This window comes from Musca autumnalis, unplaced genomic scaffold (genome assembly GCF_047663935.1).
Source record: "Musca autumnalis isolate F117 unplaced genomic scaffold, ASM4766393v1 scaffold_2, whole genome shotgun sequence".
Lineage (NCBI taxonomy): Eukaryota > Metazoa > Arthropoda > Insecta > Diptera > Muscidae > Musca > Musca autumnalis.
Window position 1 is genome coordinate 248,645,798 of NW_027411755.1, and position 27,395 is coordinate 248,673,192.

General features: G+C 35.1%; 2 protein-coding genes across 2 annotated transcripts in view; one reads left to right on the forward strand and one right to left on the reverse strand.

Annotated features, from left to right (window-relative positions):
• Window positions 1-27,395, forward strand: part of LOC141392560 (uncharacterized) — a 245,128-nt gene that overhangs the window by 190,344 nt on the left and 27,389 nt on the right. The window lies entirely within an intron of this gene.
• LOC141393392 (uncharacterized) lies at window positions 8,165-9,907 on the reverse strand. The gene is made up of 2 exons (XM_073966388.1): window positions 8,400-9,907; window positions 8,165-8,344 (listed from the first exon to the last, which is right to left on the reverse strand). Exons 1-2 carry the CDS (start codon window positions 9,675-9,677, stop codon window positions 8,336-8,338), a joined length of 1,287 nt encoding a protein of 428 aa, XP_073822489.1. The 5' UTR covers window positions 9,678-9,907; the 3' UTR covers window positions 8,165-8,335.

Here is a 27,395-nt window from a genome sequence, read left to right on the forward strand (position 1 = left end):
TCGGTTTTTCGCTAAAAAAGGCATCATTTCAAAAACTGAGAAGCCAATTGATAATTCCCTTCGCCGGGATGAAATCATGATATTGGTAGCGATCAGTAAAATTTTGCAACACTGTCAGTTCGTTTTGAAAAACATTACTCTCTTTAATAGAGGGTAATAAATGAAGTTGAGCCAATGGGGGAATACTCCACTCAAACAATCGAGAACATGGCGTTTTTTTTAATTTTTTGTGAGGGACATGGATTTTTTTAAATTAAAGGATTTTTAAAAAATTACTTTATAAGTAGTTTTTTATTGTTTTAATTATTATTTTTTATTTTTAAATTTTTTGTTTTAATTATTTTTTGAGGAATGTTTGTTTTTAATTTTTTCATATTTTTACGGACGTGGATTTTTTAAAAATTATTTTTAAGGGTTTTTGGATTTTTTTTAAATGATTTTAAAGACGTGGGTTTTTTAAAATTATTGTTTAAGTATTTTTGGATTTTAAATGTGTTTGTTTTGTTTTAAAAAAAAATTTAAAGGGTTTTTGGATTTTGTTAAATGCTTTTTAAAAACAGTGGCTTTTTTAAAATTATTTTTAATTGTTTTTGGTTTTTTAAAAAACAGAGGTGGATTTTTAAAATTTTTTAAGGGACGTGGATGTTTTAAAAACTCTTCTTTGGATTTTTTTGAAGTATTTTAAAAAAAATGTATTTTGAGTTTTTTAAATGGTTTTAAAAGACGGGGATGAAGAAAAAAACGTTTGTCGTGAAGAAAATACATTTCAGACTATGTGGGTTCGAGTCCTTGGCGTTCCTTTTTCACTTTTTTCACTAAACGAGAAAATTAATAAAAAATCATTAAAAAATGATCTTCGCCCTAACAGGCAAATTTTCAAAAAATAAAAAACAGGCTGAGTCCGGCTGGGATTTGAACCCACGTCCTTGAAAACATATAAAAAATGTTGTCACGGTGTGTTAGCGTTCAAAGCCAAAAGAAAATACATTTCAGCGGCCAAATATCCGCGTAAATGTATAAAAAAACACATTTGCATTTGAAAAACGAAAAGTTCTAGGACAGAGAAGCCGTTACATAGTCGATATGTATGAAGATCTGCTTTACCATTGATGAAACCAGTTAACGTAATTTGGTGACTATGTGGGTTCGAGTCCTTGGCTTTCCTTTTTCACTTGCAAATAATTTCCGATCATCAAGCTTAACTCTAAACGAGAAAATTAATAATAGAACTTTTGTGGAATTTTTAAATATTTTTAAAAGACGTGGATTTTATAAAGAACTTTTGTGGAGTTTTTAAATATTTTTAAAAGACGTGGATTTTTAAAAAAAAATATTGTTTTAGGTACATTTTCATATTTTATTATTTTGAGTAGTATTGGTAGTTACTCTCTTAACAAATATGAGGCTAAACCAGAAAATTTATATGTATATTAGAATGGATCTTAAAATTAAATTAATGTTAAAATTCCCAAATAACCAATCAGATATATGTACCTTACGAATACTGCGAATGACGGTGAACGGATAAATGGAGACGACACCTACAGAGCGTATTAACACTAGCTAGCACAACGTTCTCACAATACAATATTTTTCCAAAACATGCAGGAATTTAATATAACAGTGTTTTATTTAACTTGCTTTGTTGTCTGTTTATTTTTCTTAAAAAATATCATTTTAAAAGAAAAAAAGTACCGAGGTTGTGCTTTAGTTTTGGCCGACACTGTATATGTGGAGTATTACGATGATATATTTTATATATATTTTTTCACTCCATTTCGAATTCACTAAATTTAAAGTGTCTTCTCCCAAAAGAAATTAAACATTACTTGGTCTCACTTTCAATTTCTTTACTTTATTAACAATTCCTTGGCAACTAAGCCTTAGAGTCCTGTGGTGAGCAGAAAATTTCGACCACGTGAATGCTATGAAAATGTTAATATTTAGTAGCATAAAAAGGACTTTCATTTAAGGCATAATTAAGTTTTCTTCTTTTCCTTCATCTACCATCTTTACATTTGTATGTGTGTATGTAAGGACGCCTTATGAATACATTATGACGAACAACAACAAGAAATCATTTTCCGGACATTTACTTAAAGCAAAAATGAAAGAATATACAAACAATTTTGAAAGAAACATCAAAGTTTTCGCTTCGCTCAAGGTCATCCAGCATTCATTATTACATTTTCTATTCACATTCACAGCATTTATGTGGCGATGGCAATGGCGCTGCCGAATTATGATTACTTTCTTACTTTCGACATTAGCAACATCATTAGTAATAACAGCAACAACTATAAAGAAGCAAGGACTCAATCTAAAACAGGGATGTCCTAAACGGTGTAATTTTTCTCCTCTTCCTCCGAACGTATTGCTGATTGTCATGATTATCATTCACATCATCATTAGTTTTCACTTCGTTTGGTAAGCAGGCCATGTAAATGTGGGCTTTGTAACAGTTAAACGCCTGTTTGGGATTAAGTAACGTTTCACTTAACTTGTGTTTTAGGCAGTTTAGTCAATGCCTGGTATTTGCGCTATAGAATCATCTAACCAACCAACGAATGAAACAAAAATATCCAAGCCCAATGTTATCTTTATGATAACACAAGTGAAAACATTGTGGAAAGCCAACTAGGAATTTCTATCAGGGATAACCAAAAAGTAATGAAACTTGATTCCCACACATTTACACTCATCACCACCCCCACCCCATCCTATACTTTCTTTTTTTGTGTTTTTGCCACACTGATGAACGTAAGATGACATGAAAGAAGATAGACAATAATGACGATTCGTTCAGGCTAATGCATCTTAATGGACATTTCCATTGTTGCTTGACTATTGTTTTTGTATTGTTATCCTGTTTGTTGTTGTTGTTGTGAACAGCTGGATGGGATTTTTTCTGTTTTTAGTTTTTCTTTCTTTTTCAATCGTAATGTAACAAATCGAAGAGCCAACTAGAAAACTTCTACAGCATAAGCAGGAAAAAACTAAAAATTTCAGTTGGTAGCACATCCGTCGTACCAAATGCCAAACTGCACAGAGAGGACACAAACGTTTCAAATAAAAAGCAAAGAAAATCTTAACTTTCATTTCAATTTTCATTTGAAATAAAAAAGGACTTTGTTTTGCACACAAAAATACTAGGATATAACTTTAAGCTCTCCTTAAGAACACTATTAACGAACTAGCGGGAGATTTCAAAATTAAAACCAGAAAATTATTTACACAATGTTTGCAAGGAACAGAAAAAGAAGTTCATTTTAGTTAAACCTCTAGTTATTGCAGAGGCTTAAGGGGGAGGATTGAAGAATATCAATTTATGATATGGAATTGATTTTTTAACAACAATTGGAACATGTTTATGTCTAAAAATAAAGGCTGCATCGTTTGTTTTGCAGAATTAAATGGTAATATTTCTTTCAATATGCCCACTTGGGATTGTATTATATATAAATGGTTGATTCTATATGAGATTTTCTAAATGTGGAAGTTCTCGCAAACATGGCTTCCGGTCTATAAAATACCCTGTTTGGAGGAGATATCTTAACGTTGCTCTCTATCAACAGAATACATCATCTATAGATGTAAGATCTCCATTAGGAATTATGCATTATGTAGAAAGATTATTTAGGAGGTAGTTGATATAAAGTCTGCAATCTGTAGGTTACCCCTAAGTAGGTCTTCTATCTAAGTAAAACCCTTTTAAAAGGTCTTCAAACTAAAGGAGACGCATTTATTAAGTATGTCTGTTATTAGAATATTCCTATGGGACATTTTCAATTTCAATTATTTATAAAATATTCCTGTTGGATATTTGCTGAAAATGGAGAAATCCTTAAAAGAGTTTTATAGATATAGAAGAATGCCTCCTTAGGTGGTATTCTCTCTGATTTCGTTTTTAAACTATAGAAGTCACATTAAGAAGGTCGTCTGTATATAGACTATCTTTGTAGGATAGTATTCTATAGTAGACTCCTTAAGAAAGTCATGTATCTATAAGACTATACCTGAGGAAAAGCTCTACACGGAGGAAAGAAACGCCTCTCTAATATATGTCCCAAACATATTTTGCAGCAAACATATATTTGTTTGCAATCAGTCCCAAACATAACATATGGTTGGGTCCTGCAAACAAATTATATTTTTGGATGCAAACAAATTATATGTTTGGGTGCAAACCAATATTTGTTTGTGTGCAAACAAATACAAACCCAAAAGCCACAAAAAACAAACACATGCACCAATGGGCGATTTCTGAGAGCAAGGGAGCGTAAATTTCAATGTGAAACACATTGCTCTCAGTAACCGCTCACTGGCTAACTCAAACATATACACACATTTATAAATGGTGGTTGTTTATTGAAAAGCATAGAAAACAAAGCAAAAGCAACAACAGACACATAGGTACCTATAAAAAATACCTATAAAAAATTCCAAAGAAATACATAACAGACTTTAATAAAAGAAAAACTGAATGAAATAATTTATAAAAAGTCACACTTTTAAAAAGAAAAAAAAAAAAATGAAAACATCGTTGAACACTTCTCCTTAGTTGTGAAATAAAACACATTTTCCTCAACGTTGAAATCATCAGCGGGAAATCGACATCTGGAATCAAATGATTATATAATGTAATAAATAGGTACATCCATATTTCACATATACATATTGTAGGACGGCGACTAAATGAATTGCAATAAACACCTTGGCTTGTTGTTCTTATTATTTATTAATTCTTTTCTTATTAACACTTGAGCGTGCGTAACGATGTACGGTGTGTTTGGTAGTCAAAATCAAAACTGACTCCTTCGTTCCATTCGCTCTTGTTTTGGGATGGTTAGCTACACGTAAACCAAACACACACAACCGTTCATCTTTACCTACGCTCAAGAGAGAGTAGTCACAATTGAGTGTTTGTTATCTTATGATTAGATCTACATAAATACAGCATATTACACTATCTTACAACTATTTACATACTAAATCTCGGCCTTCCTGACGACAAAGATCTCCTGATTCTTTCCGACACAATTGCCTTCTGGAACATTATCGTTAGTTTGTGGATCTGAATGGAAATCTAAATCTTGGCTTGAGGCTAACTCAGCTTGTTGTGAATTTTGCGAATTATTTTGGTCTATCTCACTGTGGTCTTTATGCCAATGTTTCATGTTGTGTGCTGCCCAAACCCCTTTGTAGGGTATTCTACTCTGTTGAAAACCTTCTACATCTTGTAAAATATAACGATCATTTTCTAACACTTCTGTTATCACAAACGGGCCTTTAAATTTTGGCATAAATTTTTTAGACGTCCCTATGGTAGCATCGATATTTTTTATTACGACATAATCACCTCGTTTGTACAGTATTGGTGGTTTTCTTTTAGGGTCTGTATAATTTTTATTGTATTGTTGTGCGGCACGTTGTCTGTCATCTGCATGTTGTCTTATTAAATTCAAATCTCTATCATCTTCGTTCATAATATGTTCTCTAATCTGGTCTGGAATTTTCCCTTTTTGGTTTACACCGAATAACATTACGCTTGGATGTTCGTTAATCATTCTGTGGCGGGAATTGTTTAACGCAAACTCTACTGTTTCTAATGTTTTTACCCATGTAATATTTGTTTCTGTGTCTATGAGTTTAGCAATCATTGGACCTAAACTTCTGTTTACCCGTTCTACTTGACCATTTGCTTGTGGGGAAAAGGTGGCTATTTTAATGTGTTGGATGTTATTTTCTTCTGTAAACGTCTTGAAGTCATTAGAAGTAAAACAAGACCCTCTGTCGGAAACAATATATCGCGGTCGGCTGTAATATCGGAAGTATTCCTGTAATGCATTTATGACCTCTTTGGTGGCGGTAGTTTTAGTAGGATATAGCTTGACGAACTTAGAGCAAGCATCAATAACCACAAATATATGTTTTTTAGAATTGTCTCTATCTACGGGTCCGTAATGATCTATGTGTATCATTTCGAAAGGTTTCGTGGGTTTCGGAATGTTGTGTAAAAATCCTTCAATAGGTCCGCTTTTAGGAGAAAAAACTATGCACTTCAAGCAGTTTTGGACGTGCTCTTTAACCTTGTTATTAATGTGAGGAAACCAGTAAGTCTTATTAATCAACTCTATAACTTTGTTAATTCCGATGTGTCCCATTTCATCGTGGTACCTAAAGAGGACATGGGATTCCATTTGAACAGGGACGACAAAAAGTAATTTTCCGGTTTTAAGTTTTCTGTACAGTACACCATTTCTCATTTCATAATATTTGTGATTTGTTGTCTGTAACTTTTCTTTTAGCTTAACGATGTCGGTATCTTTATTTTGAGCAATGATCAGATTTTCTTCAAAAGTATTGGTATCTACAATTAAAATGTCTAGCGACCTGCTTAACGCATCTACATGTTGCATTCTTCGTCCTTCTCTGTGTTGTACTGTATAATCATAATTTTGTAGTTCTAAGGCCCACCTGGCAATCCTAGGGTTCAGTTCCCTCTTGTTAAGTGTCAAGGTTAACGAGTTGCAATCGGTAATTATTTTAAACGTTTTACCGAACAAGTAAACCCGAAATCTACGAAGTGCATAAACTATAGCTAAAGTTTCCAACTCATAGCTGTGAAATTTGGACTCAGCCTCTGATGCTCTTTTGGAGAAGTAAAATACAGGATGCCATCTATTGTCCTGTTTCTTTTGCATAAGTATAGCACCGAAACCTAATGCGCTAGCATCGCAATGTAATTCTGTTTCTGCGGCAGGGTCATAAAGAGTTAAAACTGGCGATTCTAAAAGTTTACTCTTTAACAATTCGAATGTTTCGAGCTCAAGTTTTCCGAAAGTGAACTTTTTGTCTTTTCTGGTTAAGTCATAGAGTGGTTTAGCGAGAATTGAAAAGTCTTTGATGAAACGTCTAAAGTAGGAACAAAGACCAAGAAAACTTTGTACGGACCTTACTTTGTCTGGTACAGGGAAATTTTGTATTGCCGCTAAGCCTTTGTCATCGGCTCGTATTCCTAAGTGATCAATCGTATAACCTAAGTACTTTATTTTGTCTTGCATAAACTCGCACTTATCTAAACGAAGCTCTAATTTGTTTTGTACTAATCTCAACATAACTTTTCTCAATATTTCTAAATGTTGTTGGAAGTCAATCGTCGCAATCATAATATCATCCAAATATATTATTACATCCCCCGTTCTAATTAGGTCTTTGAAGACACTGTTTATAAACATTTGGAAAACTGATGGGGCATTTTTTAATCCGAAGGGCATACGCACGAACTCAAATTGTCCTAGAGGGGTAATGAACGATGTATATTTAATGGAATCATCACTCATAAAAACGTGATGAAAACCATTTTTGAGATCCAATTTAGTGAACACTTTTTTGTTTGCTAAACTTTCTAAGAGATCATCGATCAACGGAATTGGGTAATTATGTTTAATAGTAACCTTATTTAATTTCCTGAAGTCTACGCACATTCGCAATTCTCCTGTTTTTTTTCTGACTAATACTATGGGTGAAGCAAATTCAGATTCACTGCACCTTATTGTGCCCTTTTCCAGATAATCATCTAAAATTTTCTGCAATTCCTGTTTCTCGGAATAAGAGAGTCGCCTCGGCGGGCAATTGAAAGGTTTTGCGTTTTCTAATGTTAACTTCATTTCATGGCGTACCTCTGGTAACAGGGGGGGTGTCATGTCTACATAAGTTTCTTTAAACAAAGCATAAAATTGTTTCAAAATGTTATGGTCCACTGTATCGCCCACTTTTAAATTGTAGTCTGTAAAATTTGAAGAGACATCTATTGCCAGTATATCGTTTTCAAACGCAACACAATCCTGATCATAGTTTGAATCGACGGCTGTGGTTTTATTACTAAGCTCCAAATTGTCTGTAATATTTTTTTGTTCCAACCTGTTCATAATTTTCTTTGATTCTGTAGGTATCAATTTATTTCCCAACTCCAATTTGTCCACAATCTGTTTTGATGTACTAACTATCAGTTTGTTATCTAGCTTTAATTTGTTTGAGTTAAGTTGGTGGGGTTCTGTATCAATTTCACCACCGAACAACAGTAATTTGCTATTGGTATGTTCCAAAAAATCCCTTCCCAACAATACTGAGTATTTCATAGAAAGTTTATCTACCACTATCATTTTAAGTTTAAAGCATTTATTTGATAATTTCAAAAACGAAAAGCAACATCCAATTGTTTTTAATAAAGAAAAGTTTAAACCATAAAAAAATGTATTTTGAATAGGGAAAATTTTTGTTCCAGGCGGCAATGCGTCCTCTCTAATTAAGCTTACTGAGCTACCCGAGTCTATTAGGCTTTCTAAATAAAGATTAAAATTATTTCTAAAATTAAATGCATAGGTAAAATATCTTACATAAGGGTTCTCTAGTTTTGTCATAATTTTCTTCTTATTTTGTTCGCAGCCAGACACTGTGTGGTCGCTGCTACCGCAAGCATAACATGTTCCGGGCTGTCGTCTTGGTTTACCGCAGTCAGCTGCATAATGGCCTAGGCTGTTACAATTGTAACAGCGGACGTCTAACTTGGTGGTTGAAGTAGCGCGGCCACCGCCACTCGACTTAGGCAATGTAATTACTGCCAACGCTTTGCACAACTCCGCCACACTCTTGTATTGCTGCAACATTGTTTGTCGTCGTAGCTGAACATTTGGTATGCCCTCGATGACATACTCCAACAATTCGTCTTCATCTAATTTTAGTTTGCTCGCCAAACGGACTTTATCATTGCAGTAATCATTGAATTGTTCGTCGGACTTCCAAAGTCGACGTTCGAACTTTCTACGCAACTCCAACTTGCTTTCATTGGAACCGAATACCAAACAAAATTGCTGAAACATTTCAGTCACTGTCTCTGTAAGAGTATTGCGGCGAGTGTGTAGCCATGTTAATGGTTTGCCCACTAGCTTCTTCGCAAACAGCGCTCGTAACATTTCATCGGTTAACTTGTACGTCTGCTGCAAATCTCTCAGCTGCGTTACCCAAAACTCTGCGTCGGAGTTACCGTCGAACTCTGGCAAGAAGTTGCTAATCAGAGACAAAGAAACGCCACTGTCTGTTGGCTGTGCACTGTTGTTGTTACCTGAGAACAGTTTCAGCAAATTGTTCTCTCTCTCCAACAATTCTTTCTCCTTCTTTAATAATTCGTTTTCTTTTCGCAACAACTCCAGCTCTCTTTCTTTTACTTCTGTTGCTGTACTCTTCTCTGTATGTTTTTGTTGTAGCGGTAATTTTATTTCACCGAAGGTACCATCTGTAATTTTTAACTTTGTCTGCATTTCGTTTGTCTGGTTGTTTTGTTGTTTCGGTAACTGATTTGTTTCGCATAAGGTGGTGTCGGTAATTTTTGTTGGTGTCTTCATCTTATCTTTTTTGCAAGCATCAAAACCGGTTGATTTCTGAATTTCTTTTTGTTCCATAAATTTCGATTCTTTTTGTGTCACTTGCACTGACTGTACCTTGTTCGTTATTTCGGAGACTGCACTTTGTTCTTCTTCGCTATCCACTAGCAACGGCATAATAATTTTCTTTGACCGCAACGTGACATTGTCTGTACTTTTATTTTCTCCATCTGTAACATTGTCTAATGTGGTGACGTCACACAGCAGTTGATCCTCCACTTTATTCGCAGCCATTTTTCACTGACTTTATTTATTTTATTTGTTAGCGAAGAGAAAACAACAGCGTTGCAAGGTAATGTGTTTATAAGCGCGAAAAAAACCACTTCTGAAAATGTAGGACGGCGACTAAATGAATTGCAATAAACACCTTGGCTTGTTGTTCTTATTATTTATTAATTCTTTTCTTATTAACACTTGAGCGTGCGTAACGATGTACGGTGTGTTTGGTAGTCAAAATCAAAACTGACTCCTTCGTTCCATTCGCTCTTGTTTTGGGATGGTTAGCTACACGTAAACCAAACACACACAACCGTTCATCTTTACCTACGCTCAAGAGAGAGTAGTCACAATTGAGTGTTTGTTATCTTATGATTAGATCTACATAAATACAGCATATTACACTATCTTACAACTATTTACATACTAAAATATGTATGTATGCATATGAAAAATTTATTGATGTAATTTGCAATATTAAATGCAATTTCTTCCTTGTCCAATGAAAGATTTCCATTCACCTTTTCGATTCAATTATAACATTTCCAATTTAGAAATTTCTTTAATCTAATTTCTTTAAGAAAACACAAAACGCTGATTATGCACACACTTTACCGATGGTATTTAGAAAACTGAAGAAAAAAGAACAAAAAATATTCATAGAATTTTGTTCCTTTCCTCTACAAAAATCCTCTCTCCACCCATAAAAAATATGTTGGTACCCAAACAAATAAAATCGAAATATGTTACAAAATGTTGCAAACATATATTTGTTTGGACACAAACAAATTATGTTTGGATCCAAACATATTTCTAACATATATTTTTCTGCGGGTATATATTGAAGATCGCATCTGCCTAATGAAGATTTTGTGGATATGCGTATATATATAAAGAAGACTTCGTGGTTAGAATGCTCCTATTTGAGGTATTTTATTTATGGAATACTCTAGGCCGAACTAAGAAAAGATCTCCATTTCTCTCTATTTGTTGCTTCGCACTCTGGAATACCGCGCTTTTCCATCTCATCATCCACTTGTTTGCGCCATCTACTCCTTGCCCTGCCAATTCTGCGTGCACCGCCAAGCGGTCCGTATTTATACGCCGCACAATGGTTCAGCAATCGATTTTCCTGGCCAAAAATCAAAATTTTGTTTTGTCAAAGATATTTAATTTCTATATGGGATTCGATAGTAAACATATTGAAACTAAGGAAACCAAAAAATTAGGTCAAAATATTGGAAGATGTGGGCGTGGTGTGCCCCTAAAAGCGAAAATTTTCCCCATTTTTGGGAAATACGTAATTTTTGCAAATTTCTGGAAAAAGACGTAGCTATTTCTCCGAAACTATAACATATATTGTGTTCATTGTTTTTTTTGTAAGGTAGGCAGGATTGTGGCCTTTAAAAATCGTTTTAGTAAATAACCGTAGCGTTTACACAACATGATCTATTTTATTTTTCCTCCGGTACTAAATTTTATGAAATTCCAAATTTAGTGGACTAGAACTTTTGTGAAACAACATGGAACAGAGTTCTGTTTTCACAGAAAGATGCCCGAAAGTCTCCTCTTCCAGCCCATATATACTTTTGTACCCGTCCCGTTCCGCCCGTTTAACACTTTTTTCAATTTATTGAAATTACATGGGTAAAAATGAGTGTTTTTCTATACTGTTTCCATATGAATTACAGTTTTTTTGACACAAATTAATACTTTTTTGTGTATATGAGTTTTTATACGAGTTATATAAGTTTTATAAAACCCCAAGGAGTATTTTTTTTAATTTTGAAAAAATTAATTTTTTTTTGTAAATTTTTTTTACAAATTTTTGAAAAAAAATTTCGAATTTTTTTTTATTTTTTTTTTTTTTTTTGGTAATTTTATTGTTTATTTGTTATTTGACCATCATTAATACATAGGAAGATATAGAAACCACAAAAACAATCATATTTTGATGAAAAGTAGTTAAAAAAACTCAAAAGTTTAACTTTGACCTTGAATTTCTCTGTAACTACCAAACCGAATATGACCGCCTATAATTCGTCTGAAAGCTGATTATGTTATCTCTCTAACAAAAAAAAAAAGAATTATGAAAATATCTTTATCCGTTCAAGAGTTACAGAATTTTGACTAGGAAAAAAACCATTCTGAACCACTGTGCGCCGTTTTAGCGGGTTCATCATCGCCCATTCTTATGATATGGCCTAGTCAACGCAATCGCTGCATCTCGATACGTTTAACAATATTGATGTCGTTGTATAGCAGATACAGTTCGTGGTTCATGCGACGTCGATATTCACCGTCAACGCAGATTGGTCCGTAGATCTTTCGAAGAATTTTTCTCTCAAACACACCAAGCACTGCCATGTCTGCTTGCGCAAGTACCCAGGATTCGGAGCCATACATTAGCACAGGTAGTATCAGTGTTTTGTCAAGCGTTATTTTTGTTTGACGAGATGTGGCTTTGTTTTTAAACTGCTTACTTAAACCAAAGTAGCATCTGCTGGCCAATACAATTCTTCTTTTTATTTCACAACTGATGTCGTTTGTTGTGTTTACGGAGGTGCCGAGGTAGACGAAGTCTTTTACTACCTCAATATTATAGGAACCAACTTCCACAGTAGGTCCAAGCTCAATGGACGCATTGCGCGTCGACACCATCAACTTGGTCTTCTCGCCGTTTACCGCCAGACCCACTTTAGCAGATTCCCTTTCGACTTTTGCAAAGGTATCAGTTACTTCCTTTACCGATCGACCAATGATGTCAATGTCATCGGCATAAACAAGTAACATATGGCTGTTTGTATATATTGTGCCACTTCTTTTGACCTTCGCATTTCGTATAACCTTTTCCAGCAGAATGTTGAATAAGTCACACGAGAGGCCGTCTCCTTGCCTGAAACCCTTTTTAACTGAGGACCGAGTATCAGTGAATGTCATTCTATAAAGCCGAGTGAACATTGCAGGGATACCAAATTCAGACATGGCTTGGAATACCTTTGAACGTAGGGGGCTGTTTTGTAATCAAAAAAGGTGGTAGGTGTCGATCTGCATCTCTTGGGTCTTCTCCCGGATTTGCCGCAGGGTAAATATCTGGTCAATTGTGGATTTGTCAGGTCTAAAGCCGCATTGGTATGGTCCAATTATTTCATTGACCATAGGCTTTAGTCGGTCGCATAATATCCCTAACACTACCTTGTAGGCAATAGGGAGAAGACTTCTTCCTACACCTGTAGTTAGAGCATACAGTCTTATCTCCTTTCTTGTGGACATGGCACAGAATGCTCAGGTTCCAGTCGTCGGGTACACGTTCTTCCTGCCAGATGGTGCTAACTAGCTGATGAATACACGTTATCAGCGTGTCGCTGTCCGGTGAACAGCTCGGCTGGTAAGCCATCGGCTCTTGCTGCCATATTATTCTTCAGCCGGTTTATTGCTGTCTTTAGCTCATCTTGGCTGGGCGGAATACATTCAATACCATATTCTGGGATTGGGACTGTGGTATCTTCATCGTCATCGCTGCTATTGTATACCAACAGTTTTGAAAAATGTTCTTTCCATATCCAAATTACCTTGCTGGTCTCTACAGGAGGATGTGCCTGTACCAAAGCCATCAGTTTGATGCTTGACTCTTTGGTAGAATTTTCGGACTTCATTCTGGCTCCTGTACATCTCGATTTTTTTCACACTCCCGCTTTTCCATCTCTCTCTTTTGCCTGCGGAAAAGACGTTTCTCCTCTCTCCTTTTCTCCCTGTATCTCTCTCGTGCGCTTCGCGTTGCTACGGATTGTAAAGTAGCCCTATATGCCGCATTTTTCTCTTCGGTGGCAGCACGACACTCCTGATCATACCATGGGCTCCTTGGTGGAGGTCTCTGGTATCCAAGTATGGATTTTGCATGGAGTGGGCAATGCTTTGCCATTGCTCTGATATGTTATCGGGATGAGGAGTGCTTTGATTAAGCAATTGGGCTAGTTGAGTGGAATATGCTGTGGCTATCTGCTGTGATTGCAGCTTACCGATGTGTAACTTTCGTGTTGTGTCTGTTCGTACTTTGTTTGCTACGTACCTTTGCTGCAATATAGAATACTCAGCAAAGGTAAATCTAGTCCTCTGTAGAAACTTCTATTAAAAGTTCTATCCATATAAGAATGTAGGAAATTTTTTCGTGAATTTGGAATTTCAATATAGATTTTGGATAGAAATATTTTGTTGCTATAGCGCAGTGTCATCTAGTAGCACATGGCAACGAAGCGAACAGTCTTTGATTTGGTGAGTGTCTTAGCTAAAACAAGAAGTGCTTATTCGTTCTGCAGGTTTCGTCTACCATTGATCCATTTACCGTCATTTGCTGGTATTTCTGATCGATAATTTCGGCTTTAGCCTTATTTTAAAAATTCGCAACGGAATTTTTCATTGTCAGATCGGTACAAAATATTAGAAATATTTTTTAATGCTATTTACTAATAAATTGGTTGTATTTTAGCATTGCGGGTCGTATGAAACTGCCAATTAGACATGAAATATACTTTCTAAGAAGATGCTCTTATTTTTATGTTATGAGTTCTGCAAATTTACGAGGATCTATCCTACAAGGCTTACTTAAACCTTATGACCTTCTGGTTGGTAATCAGCAGACTATCATCTGTAACGCCATTACGGACTTTAATTTGAAACAAATAAGGAAGTATCAGTCGGCTTTGCTAGCAGAGGAAGATATACCCATTTTGAGTATTAAATGTTCCATATGAAATTTGTCGGTTTAGGTCGACGGCTTTGATGGTTGTGGCCTCAATATTCCTCAGAAATGTCTGAAAGTTTATATTTAGTCTTCGTTGGGGGTATAAAACTTTCCCCCAGAAACTTCTCGGTACAGGTCCACGTCTTAGTATAGCGCCTATAGAACGGTACCTCCCTATTACCGGTATTTTTAAGGTTGTGGCCTCAATATTCCACCAAAATGGCAGAAATTTGGTACTTAGTCTTCGTTGGGGTAAAAATCCACGCCTTCATTGATCCCCCATAGAATGGTACCTCCCGATTTACGGTATTTTTGAAGCTTGTGGTCACAACAATCCACTGAAATGAATGACATTTGGTATTTAGTCGTTGTTGGAGGTAAAAACCCTTCTGACTGAAATTTGTCGGTATAGGTCCACGTTTAGATATAGCCCCCATGGAACGGTACCTACCGATTTTCGTAATTTTGAAGGTTGTGACGTCAATATCCCACCGAAATACTGAAGTTTGTTATTTAGTCTTCCATGGGGTTATAAAATGTTCCAGAAGAGAATTATCAGTATAGGTCCGACGTTTTGATATAGCCCCCATGGAACGGTACCTCCCGAATTTCGGTATTTTGAAGGTTAGCCACATTGTTTTACCGAACATGCTGAAATTTGGTATTTAGTCTTCTCATAAACGAAAGGAAACTAATTGTTCCATTTTACTTCAATACAACTCGTGGTGGAGGGTATAACAAGTTCAGACTGGCCGAACTTAACGCCGTTCTTATTCGGTTTGGTCGATAGAAGTCCCACTTATAGAAAAATGTGTAGTGTATTCTACATTCACTCGTCACTCCTCTATTTGACTCTTTTATTCAAAACTCTCTGTTCTTCAGTTAATAGTTCTTTCCGTTCTGTGCGTTTCCTTTATGTTAGAATTAATTTCCATTATTGTTTATCGCAGCTTATTAGCCTGCTTTTTGGTCAGCTTCTATTAAGGCGTCCTATCAATATTATTACAAATTGTTCTTTTAAGCCAATCTCCCATTTAAATTAACAACCAAAAAATGATTAATTTCTATGGCATCAAGATAACAATTCAATTAAAATGTTCATTCATTCTGAAAAAATAAATAAATCCCGCCACTTCATTGATTTGCTGTAATCCTAACATATTAGTGTGTGTGTGTGTGCGTCTCAAAACTCTATTGGGAAACCTGTATCAACAACTTTACATTGCTTTAAGCATTATGTGAAATCAAAGCTTGTAGATCGAACATAGAATATAAACTGGGTTAAATTGTTACTAATTGAATTGTGTTTTACCTACCGACAAACAAACAGAAGACAACAACAACAGCAACTATTCCAACACTCTCGTTAAATGATACTCCAAGAATTAAACGTGCCAACAACCATCGACCACAGTGATATATCTATTCGAAGGAAAAAGCACAGCTCATAACCCAAAGACCGACCACAGCCACAACAACAAAACCTTTGGGGATTTGTACTTCTGCTGCTCTGTGCTCTCTAAGACAATTAATAACTGTTTCATTTGTGCCGCCAATGCCGCCAAAAAAACCGCAACCGCTCGCTGTTTTAACTAACACGACGACGTCTAGCATCTAACTTTTCTATTGCGGCGGCTATGTGGTTTAGTTGTTGGTGCGGTAATGGAATAAATTAGACAATGACGGCGTTTTGCCAACAAACACCCAACGCCGAAAAACACCACAAATAACAACAACCCATAATTAACACTTAAATGCCTGGAACGAAATCTCAAACGTGAATTGTAACCATAAAAAGCAAAAAAAAAAAAAAAAACATTGAAATTCTCCCACAAAATCGCATCGACTTTAATCGCACAAAGTAATAAATTGCGAGTTTTTAAGAACTCCAAACACATAACACCACACATTACAAAAGCGACCAAAGAACTTTATTTTGTGGTTTGCATATTTTTTGGTTAAAATCCCATTTCTATTTACAGCAATAAAAGAAATATTTGTTATTCATGAAATGAATGTTTTTTGGTTTTTTATATTTCGTTTTCTCGCAACGCATTCGCAAGTTCTCTTATGTTTTGCCATTTCATATTTGCATTTCTTTGCCAACGATTTATATTTGAATGTGTTTTGTTTGCACGTTAAACAAAGTTGTACTTCGTAGCAGCTCATAGAAATTGTAAAGATCTTTATCACACCTCATTTGAGTGGATAAACATAGAATTCATATGAAAGTTGAAATGCTTTTGGGTATTCGTCGTATTCGTGTTCCTCTTATAGCCAAATACAATAAACCTAGAAGTAGAAAACGAAATGAATATACAAAGCATAAATGTCAAATCTCATACGGTATTATTTGAAAACATCAGATGTTTTACACAATGATATGGGTTTGTTTTTGCTGTAAAAAATCAACAATCGCAACTACATGATAGGGACCTAACTTTGAAAACAAAAAGCAAAATAAAAACTGAAATCAAATAGAAAATGCACAAAATCCATATAAATAAAGAAACGAGGGGTGGGTCTCATATAAGAGGAAAACCTCTCAACGGACTCTTATTTATAGCTCTCTCCCTTCTGTACATAAAATACCTCCAAAAATAGAAGACCTGCATGCGGGATCTGGTATACACAGGAGATCTCCCTATGGGGTCTTCTATACATAGAAGCCTTCCCTGCGGTGTCTTCTTTATATCGAAGTCCTCCCAAAGGGGTATTTTACACAGAAGACCTCCCAACCTCTAGACCTAGGGAACCTTCCAACAAGATTTTCCTTATTTATAAGACTTCCCAAAGGTGTCTTCTGGACCTAGACAACCTTCCAACGGAGACCTCCCAAAGAGGTCTGGACCTAGAGAATCTTTTAAAGGGGTCTTCTCTAATAGAATGCATCCAAAAGAGGGCCTTCTTTATATTAAACTAGCGGACCCGGCGAACTTCGTCTCGCTATTAAGGAATAAAATTTAATACAAAAACTCAATTTTCCGACTTTTCCAGAGAGATTTTCCAAAATTTTCTTCCGTAAAGACCTTCTCCTCGAAAATACGAATAACTGACAAAAAATTTTACAGAAATCGGCCTAGCCGTTCTCATTTTATGAATTACTATACATTTTTTACACCATTTTTATATATATAGAGATATCAACGAAATGTGTCTTCTATACTAAGAAGGCCTCCCAGTGGGGTCTTCTTTACATAGAAGTTCTCCAAAAGGGGTATCCTCTACATAAAAGGCCACGCAATCGCTTAACGAGGCCTTCTGTAGGGACAAGACCTCCCATAGGGAATCTTCCATAGGTAAAAGAACTTCCAACGACACCTTATGTAGATGAAAGACCAGCAAGCTTGGTCTTCTATACATAGAAGACCTCCTAACGAGATCTTCTGTAGGTAGAATACCACCCAGCGGGGTCTCATTTAGATAGAAGAGCTCCTGGAGAGGTCTCCTGTATACATACAACATCCAAGCACGGTCTTCTACAGATAGAATACCTCCCAGCAATATCTTCTCTAAATATAACGAGATATAAAAAACTCTTACCTGGGTCTGCTACACATACCAGAACTTGACGGCGTCTTTGCTACATACTCGTAGAATATCCCAACTACGTCTTATGTACATAGAAGACCTTTCCAACGTGGTCTTCAAAAGACTGAATACCTTTGTATACACAGAAGACCTCTAAAAGGAGATCTTGTGTAGATTCAGTATATCTCTGCGGGATGTTCTATACATAGGCGACCTCCGAATGTAATTGTTCCACAAACATCCCAGGCGGGACAGGGGAGACTTCCCTCATATCAATGAGTGCACCCTGATTCATATTAGCTCAATGATATGGGACCTACTGTTTATCGCCGAGTCCGAACGGCGTGTCTAAGACACCACGTGTAGAGAAGTTGTACAAGGCTGAAATACTCAGAAAATGTCGCCAACATTACTAAGGGGTATTTTGCCACCGTTGAAAAGTGTTTGATGTTGACTGGCCGGGGAATCGAACCCACGACCTTCAGCGTGCAAGGCGGGTGTGCATACCATTGCACCACGGTGGCACCCAAATGGGGGTTTCTAAAAACCAAAAGAACAGAGTCTTTCATAAACGGTAGAGCTTCCAGCAGGCTCTTCTTTACCTAGAACAGCTCCCACTGTGTTCTTCTATACATAAAAACCTTCCCAAAGTGGTCTTCAATACATTGAAGGTCATAGATGACTTCCCACCGGGATCTTCTATGCCTACCAGTCCTCCCAACGGGGTCTTTTATGTATTGAAGACTTGCCGCCGAGGTCTTCAATACATATAAGGTCTATTAAGCGGGACATTCAATACATAGAACACCCCGAAAGTGATGTTATATAGATTGGAGGCCGTCCTTCAGTATAAAAGATGACATCCCGACGGGGTCTTAATAGAAGACCTCCAAACAAGGTTTTCAATACATAAAAGATATCCAAAAGGAACTGTCAATACATAGAAGACCTCCGAACGGGATCTTCTCTGAGGAGAAGGCTTCCCACGTAAACACTTTATCCACGTTATTTGAATAACATAGATACTTTATCCACGTTATTTGGATAACATAGACATATTATCCACGTTATTTGATTACCATAGACACTTTATCCACGTTATTTGGATAACATCGACATCTTATCCACGTTATTTGAATAACATAGACATTTTATCTGCGTTTGTGGATAACATAGATACTTTATCCACGTTATATGGATAAAATAGATACTTTATACACAGTATTTGAATAACATAAACGCTTTATACACGTTATTTGGATAACATAGATACCTTATCCACTTTATTTGAATAACATATATACTTTATCGACGGTATTTGGGTAACATATACGCTTTATCCACGTTATTTGGATAACACAGACATCTTATCAACTTTATTTAAATAACATAGACAGTTTAAACACGTTATTTGAATAACATAGAAACTTTATCCATGTTTTTTAATGACATCGACATCTGATCCACGTTATTTGAATAAGATAGAAACCTTATCCGCGTTAATTGAATAACATAGACATTTTATCCACGTTATTTGGATAACATAGACACTTTATACACGTTATTTAAATAACATAGACACTTTATATATGTTATTTGGATAACATAGACTCTTTATCCACAGTATTTGAATAGCATAGACACTTTATACATGTTATTTGAATAACATATACTATTTATCCACGTTTCTGAATAACATAGACATCTGATCCGCGTTATTTTAATAACATAGACCCTTTATCCGGGCTATTTGTATAACATAGACATCTTTTACACGTTATTTGGATAACATAGACACTTTATCCACGTCATTTCGATAACGTAGACACTTTATCCACCTTATTTGGATAACATAGACACTTTATCCACAGTATTTGAATAACATAGACACTTTATCCACGTCATTTCGATAACGTAGACACTTTATCCACCTTATCTGGATAACATAGACACTTTATCCACAGTTTTTGAATAACATAGACACCTTATACACGTTATTTGAATAACATAGACTCTTTATCTATGTTTTTTAATGACATCGGCATCTGATCCACATTATTTTAATAACATAGACCCTTCATCCACGTTATTTGGATAACATAGACACTTTATCTACGTTATTTGGATAACATAGACACTTTATACACGTTATTTGAATAACATAGACACTTTATCCACGTTTTTTGAATAACAAAGACACTTCCCACGTTATTTGATTAACATACGTAAACACTTTATCCACGTTATTTGAATAACATAGATACTTTATCCACGTTATTTGGATAACATAGACATATTATCCACGTTATTTGATTAACATAGACACTTTATCCACGTTATTTGGATAACATCGACATCTTATCCACGTTATTTGAATAACATAGACATTTTATCTGCGTTTGTGGATAACATAGATACTTTATCCACGTTATATGGATAAAATAGATACTTTATACACAGTATTTGAATAACATAAACGCTTTATACACGTTATTTGGATAACATAGATACCTTATCCACTTTATTTGAATAACATATATACTTTATCGACGGTATTTGGGTAACATATACGCTTTATCCACGTTATTTGGATAACACAGACATCTTATCAACTTTATTTAAATAACATAGACAGTTTAAACACGTTATTTGAATAACATAGAAACTTTATCCATGTTTTTTAATGACATCGACATCTGATCCACGTTATTTGAATAAGATAGAAACCTTATCCGCGTTAATTGAATAACATAGACATTTTATCCACGTTATTTGGATAACATAGACACTTTATACACGTTATTTAAATAACATAGACACTTTATATATGTTATTTGGATAACATAGACTCTTTATCCACAGTATTTGAATAGCATAGACACTTTATACATGTTATTTGAATAACATATACTATTTATCCACGTTTCTGAATAACATAGACATCTGATCCGCGTTATTTTAATAACATAGACCCTTTATCCGGGCTATTTGTATAACATAGACATCTTTTACACGTTATTTGGATAACATAGACCCTTTATTCACGTTTTTGAATAACATAGACACTTTATCCACGTCATTTCGATAACGTAGACACTTTATCCACCTTATTTGGATAACATAGACACTTTATCCACAGTATTTGAATAACATAGACACTTTATCCACGTCATTTCGATAACGTAGACACTTTATCCACCTTATCTGGATAACATAGACACTTTATCCACAGTTTTTGAATAACATAGACACCTTATACACGTTATTTGAATAACATAGACTCTTTATCTATGTTTTTTAATGACATCGGCATCTGATCCACATTATTTTAATAACATAGACCCTTCATCCACGTTATTTGGATAACATAGACACTTTATCTACGTTATTTGGATAACATAGACACTTTATACACGTTATTTGAATAACATAGACACTTTATCCACGTTTTTTGAATAACAAAGACACTTTGTCCACGTTGTTTCGATAACGTAGACACTTTATCCACGTTATTTCGATAACATAGAAACCTTTTTCGCGTTATTTGGATAACATAGACATTTTATCCACGTTATTTGGATAACATAGACACTTTATACACGTTATTTAAATAACATAGACACTTTATACATGTTATTTGGATAACATAGACTCTTTATCCACAGTATTTGAATAACATAGACACTTTATACATCCACAGTATTTGAATAACATAGACACTTTATACATGTTATTTGAATAACATATACTATTTAACAACGTTTCTGAATAACATAGACATCTGATCCGCGTTATTTGAATAACATAGACCCTTTATCCGGGCTATTTGGATAACATAGACATCTTTTACACGTTATTTGGATAACATAGACCCTTTATTCACGTTTTTGAATAACATAGACACTTTATCCACGTCATTTCGATAACGTAGACACTTTATCCACCTTATTTGGATAACATAGACACTTTATCCACAGTATTTGAATAACATAGACACTTTATCCACGTCATTTCGATAACGTAGACACTTTATCCACCTTATCTGGATAACATAGACACTTTATCCACAGTATTTGAATAACATAGACACCTTATACTTGTTATTTGAATAACATATACTATTTATCCACGTTTCTGAATAACATAGACATTTGATCCACGTTATTTGAATAACATAGACCCTTTATCCACGTTATTTGGATAACATAGACACTTTATCTATGTTTTTTAATGACATCGGCATCTGATCCACGTTATTTGGATAACATAGACACTTTATCTACGTTATTTGAATAACATAGACACTTTATCCACGTTTTTTGAATAACAAAGACACTTTATCCACGTTGTTTCGATAACGTAGACAGTTTATCCACGTTATTTGGATAACATAGAAACCTTTTTCGCGTTATTTGGATAACATAGACATTTTATCCACGTTACTTGGACAACATAGACACTTATATTATGTTTTCGAATAACACAGACACTTTATCCACGTTGTTTCGATAACGTAGACACTTTATCCACGTTATTTGGATAACAAAGACACTTTATCCACAGTATTTGAATAACATAGACACATTATACTTGTTATTTGAATAACATATACTATTTATCCACGTTTCTGAATAACTTAGACATTTGATCCACGTTATTTGAATAACATAGACCCTTTATCCACGTTATTTGGATAACATAGAAACTTTACCCAAGTTATTTGGATAACATAGACACTTTATCCACGTTATTTCAATAACATTGACACTTTATCCACGTTATTTGGGTAACACAGACGTCTTTTTCACGTTATTTGTATAGCATAGTCTTCCTCTCTACATATAGGAGACGACCTAACGGGGTCTTGTGTAGATTGAAGACCTTCCTAGGGGATGTTCTATACGTGGGAGATTCGGAAGATTCGGAGATTGGATTATAAAGAAAGAAAACCTCCCAACGGGATATTTTGTAGATAGAAGACCACTTAACAAAAAGCCTCGTTGGAAGGTCTTCTATCTACTATCGGCAGATTTCCTATCTACCGACGTCCTCCAAACGCGGTCTTGTGTAGATTGAAGCCCCAAATCAGCGGATGTTTATTTAATTTACAGTTTCCACTATCCTCCACCTATAGGCGAGTCCAGTAACACTCATCTATCCTTCCCTAAATCGTTAACAATACCTCCAAAATTTCCCTCCCCATCCCTCCTACATTTTGCTCATATTCTGACAATACAATTCATATGTGACTTAGAGAGAATATTTCATAAACCAAACGAGTTCGCATACTTTTTAATAAAGCTCAGGATTTTGAAGGAGAATGTACTTTTTCCCAGCAGCTGATGATGATGTTACCGAGATGTACTTGGTAATGCTGCTCCTAGATTCATATCCTGTTTGAAGGATTTTCAAAATGTAATACAAATGTTTGTATTAGTTGAAACACAGCGAGAAGGAGGAGATGAACAGTGGGTGGCATAACATCAATATCATAGTGGCCAAGACACACATACTCAGGCAACAAACAGTCCTTGCAATGGCAGTGCCACAAACGGCATGAATGAATGTTGTTTCATCTCACGAATATATCTCTCAAAAAATCTCTCATTCCGTTTAAAATACTTGCCATTATTTATATTTGTCTGCTGGGAGGGAGAGACTACAATCTGTTTAAGCTTATTATGGGGAATTCTTGGCAAAATATTCTCCTGTAGCTACAAGCAGCAAATAAACAACACTCAAATCTTCAAGTGCCATAGCACACAACAAAGCATTCACAATTTTTATTGTGAGTGTGTGTGTGTGGATGACTATGAAAGGTAGGTAGGCAGAGAGGTGGCAAGATTATCATTCCTAGCAAAAACATATTCCAGAATTAAAATTTAAGTACTACTCCACTGCGGTGAAGTAGGTGCCAATGTTGAAGTTTAAGACCACGTGGGGAGGGGGAGGATAATATGATACAGGAAATTAAGATGTTAGTGGGGTGCTGTGTGCAGGGATTAGCAATGCCATTGGGGTTAAGTTCATTGTTTTTGTTATGACAGGCAGGCAGCAGAAGAATGGAAGGAAGGAAATATGATTGCTATTTTTTGAAGTTGCCAACTTGTTTTTTTATAACCCCCACAAGTCATGTGAGTAAACAAGCTCATCCATAACTCTTGATAGTTGTGAAATATTTATGTGTGCGGGATACATGTTATAAATCCTGAAAGGTGAGCAGAGGGACGAAAAGGAATGGCATGTGTTCATATTATTTAAAGCTATCATTTTTCCAAACAATTCATTTTCATAGTTGACGAATAACTAGGGAGTTGTAGTTATGTAGTTGGATTCCTTCCTTAAACCTACTTTTTAAGTCTGCTGAGGTAGATGTCATCCTCTAGATATTGACAATGGTTTTCTATTTACTACGCACACAGTTTTTATTTCATAAAATATAAAAATTGCAAGCTTTTATTTTGTCCTGGAATGCTCCCTCACATTGAGTCCTATGAACCTTAACTACACTGACACATAAACACATACATATATAAATTTTAACAGCAGGTGAATTCATTGCTGACTATGTGAATGACAACTAAACATCATCCCCCTTCCAAAAGAGACAATTGCATTTCACAATAGGGCGACACTTATTGCCTTGGCTCTTCTCGTGCATCATTATCACCGGGAATAACTGTGAAAACGTGTGCCATTAAATTGCAGTATAAAACGGTGCAGAAATTAATGCGACTCCAGTGATAAAAATGGTAGCAGTAAAAAATATAATATTATTTCTCGCCTTTGCTATTTGAATTTTCAATGTAATTTTTAGAAGGTCATATAAGAAAATTAAATTGCGCACCTTAAGTGCTGCATTCAAACGCTTTATGGCGCAGGTAAAAATGATGGAATCAAATTAAAAGAAAGCAATTATACGGAAGAGCAGTGATTAATATAAAACGAAAAATACCCTACCCTCCATTCGGGGAAAATGTTCAGCCAAAATAATCGTTATAGGAACTTTATTCAAGTTATTTGAGTTATTTGGATAACACCGCCACATTATCCATTTAATTTGGATAACATAGACACTTTATCCACGTAATTTGAATTACATAGACATGTTATCCACGTTATTTGGATAACAAAGATACTTTATCCAAATTAGTTTAATAACATAGTCACCTTATCCACGCCATTTGGATAACATAGACACTTTATCCACGTTATTTGGATAACATAGACACATTATCAACGTTTTTTGGATAACATCGACACTTTATCCATATTATTTGGATAAGATGGATACTTTATCTACTTTAGTTTAATAACATAGTAACCTTATCCACACCAGTTGGATTACAGCTTGTCCACGATATTTAGATAGCATCTTATCCATGTTATTTGAATAACATAGTTACTTTATCCACGTTATTTGGATAACATAGACATATTATCCACATTATTTGGATATCATAGACATTTTATCTACGTTATTTGAATAACATATACACTTAACCCACTTTATTTGGATAACGTAGACACTTTATGCGCGTTAGTTTAAAAACGTAGACAGGTTATTCGCAATATTTGAATAATACAGACATTCTATCCACGTTTGTATGACATAGGCACCTCATCCACGTTATTTGGACAACACAGGCACTTTATCCACGTCATTCGTATTATAGAGATATTTTATCCACATTATTTGGCTAACATACGCGCCTTATAGACATCACATCCACGTTATTTGGAAAACATAGACACTTTATCCACGTTCGTTTAAAAACATAGACAGCTTGTCCACATTATTTGAAAAACTTATACACCCTATCCACGTTATTTGGATAACGTAGACACATTATCTACGTTATTTGGACAACATAGACACCTTATCCACCTTATTTGATTAACATAGGCACCTTATCCACGTTATTTGCTTAACATAGACACATTATCCACTTTATTTGGATAACATAGGCACTTTATCCAAGTGTTTGGATAACATAGACATCTTATCCACGTTATCTGGATAACATAGACACCTTGTCCACGTTATTTGTATAACATAGACACTTTATCCACTTTATTTGGATAACATACACACGTTATCCACGTTACTGGGTAACATAAACTCCTCATCCACCCTATTTGAATAACATAGGCAACTTATTCACTTTACTTGGATAACATAGACACAAACTCTACGTTATTTAGATAACATAGACACCTCATCCACGTTATTTGGATAACAGAGACACTTTATCCATGTTATTTGGACAACAGAGACATCTTATCCATGTTATCCGGATAACATAGACACCTTGTCCACATTATTTGGATAACATAGACACGTTATTCACGTTACTTGGATAACATAGACACCTTATCCACCTTATTTGAATAATATAGACAACTTATCCAGGTTACTTGGATAACATAGACACATTATCCACGTTATTTAGATAACATAAACACATTATCCACTTTATTTGGATAACATAGGCACTTTATCCAAGTTTTTGGATAACATAGACATCTTATCCATGTTATCTGGAAAACATAGACATCTTATCCACGTTATCCGGATAACATAGACACCTTGTCCACGTTATTTGGATAACATAGACACGTTATTCACGTTACTTGAATAACATAGACACCTTATCCACCTTATTTGAATAATACAGACAACTTATCCAGGTTACTTGGATAAGATAGACACATTATCCACGTTACATAGATAACATAGACACATTATCCACTTTATTTGGATAACATAGGCACTTTATCCAACGTTACCACGTTACTTGGATAACATAGACACCTTATCCACCTTATTTGAAAAACGTAGGCAACTTATCCACGTTATTTGGATAAAATAGACACATTATCCACGTTATTTAGGTAACATAGACACCTTATCCATGTTATTTGGATAACATTGACACTTTATCCATGTTATTTGGACAACAGAGACATCTTATCCACGTTATTCGGATAACATAGACACCTTGTCCACGTTATTTGGATAACATAGACACGTTATTCACGTTACTTGGATAACATAGACACATTATCCACGTTACATAGATAACATAGATACATTATCCACTTTATTTGGATAACATAGGCACTTTGTCCAACGTTACCACGTTACTTGGATAACATAGACACCTTATCCACCTTATTTGAATAACGTAGGCAACTTATCCACGTTATTTGGATAACATAGACACATTATCCATGTTACTTAGGTAACATAGACATCTTATCCACGTTATCCGGATAAGATAGACACCTTGTCCACGTTATTTGGATAACATAGACACGTTATTCACGTTACTTGGATAACATAGACACCTTATCCACCTTATTTGAATAATATAGACAACTTATCCAGGTTACTTGGATAACATAGACAATTTATCCACTTTATTTGGATAACATGGACAATTTATCCACTTTATTTGGAT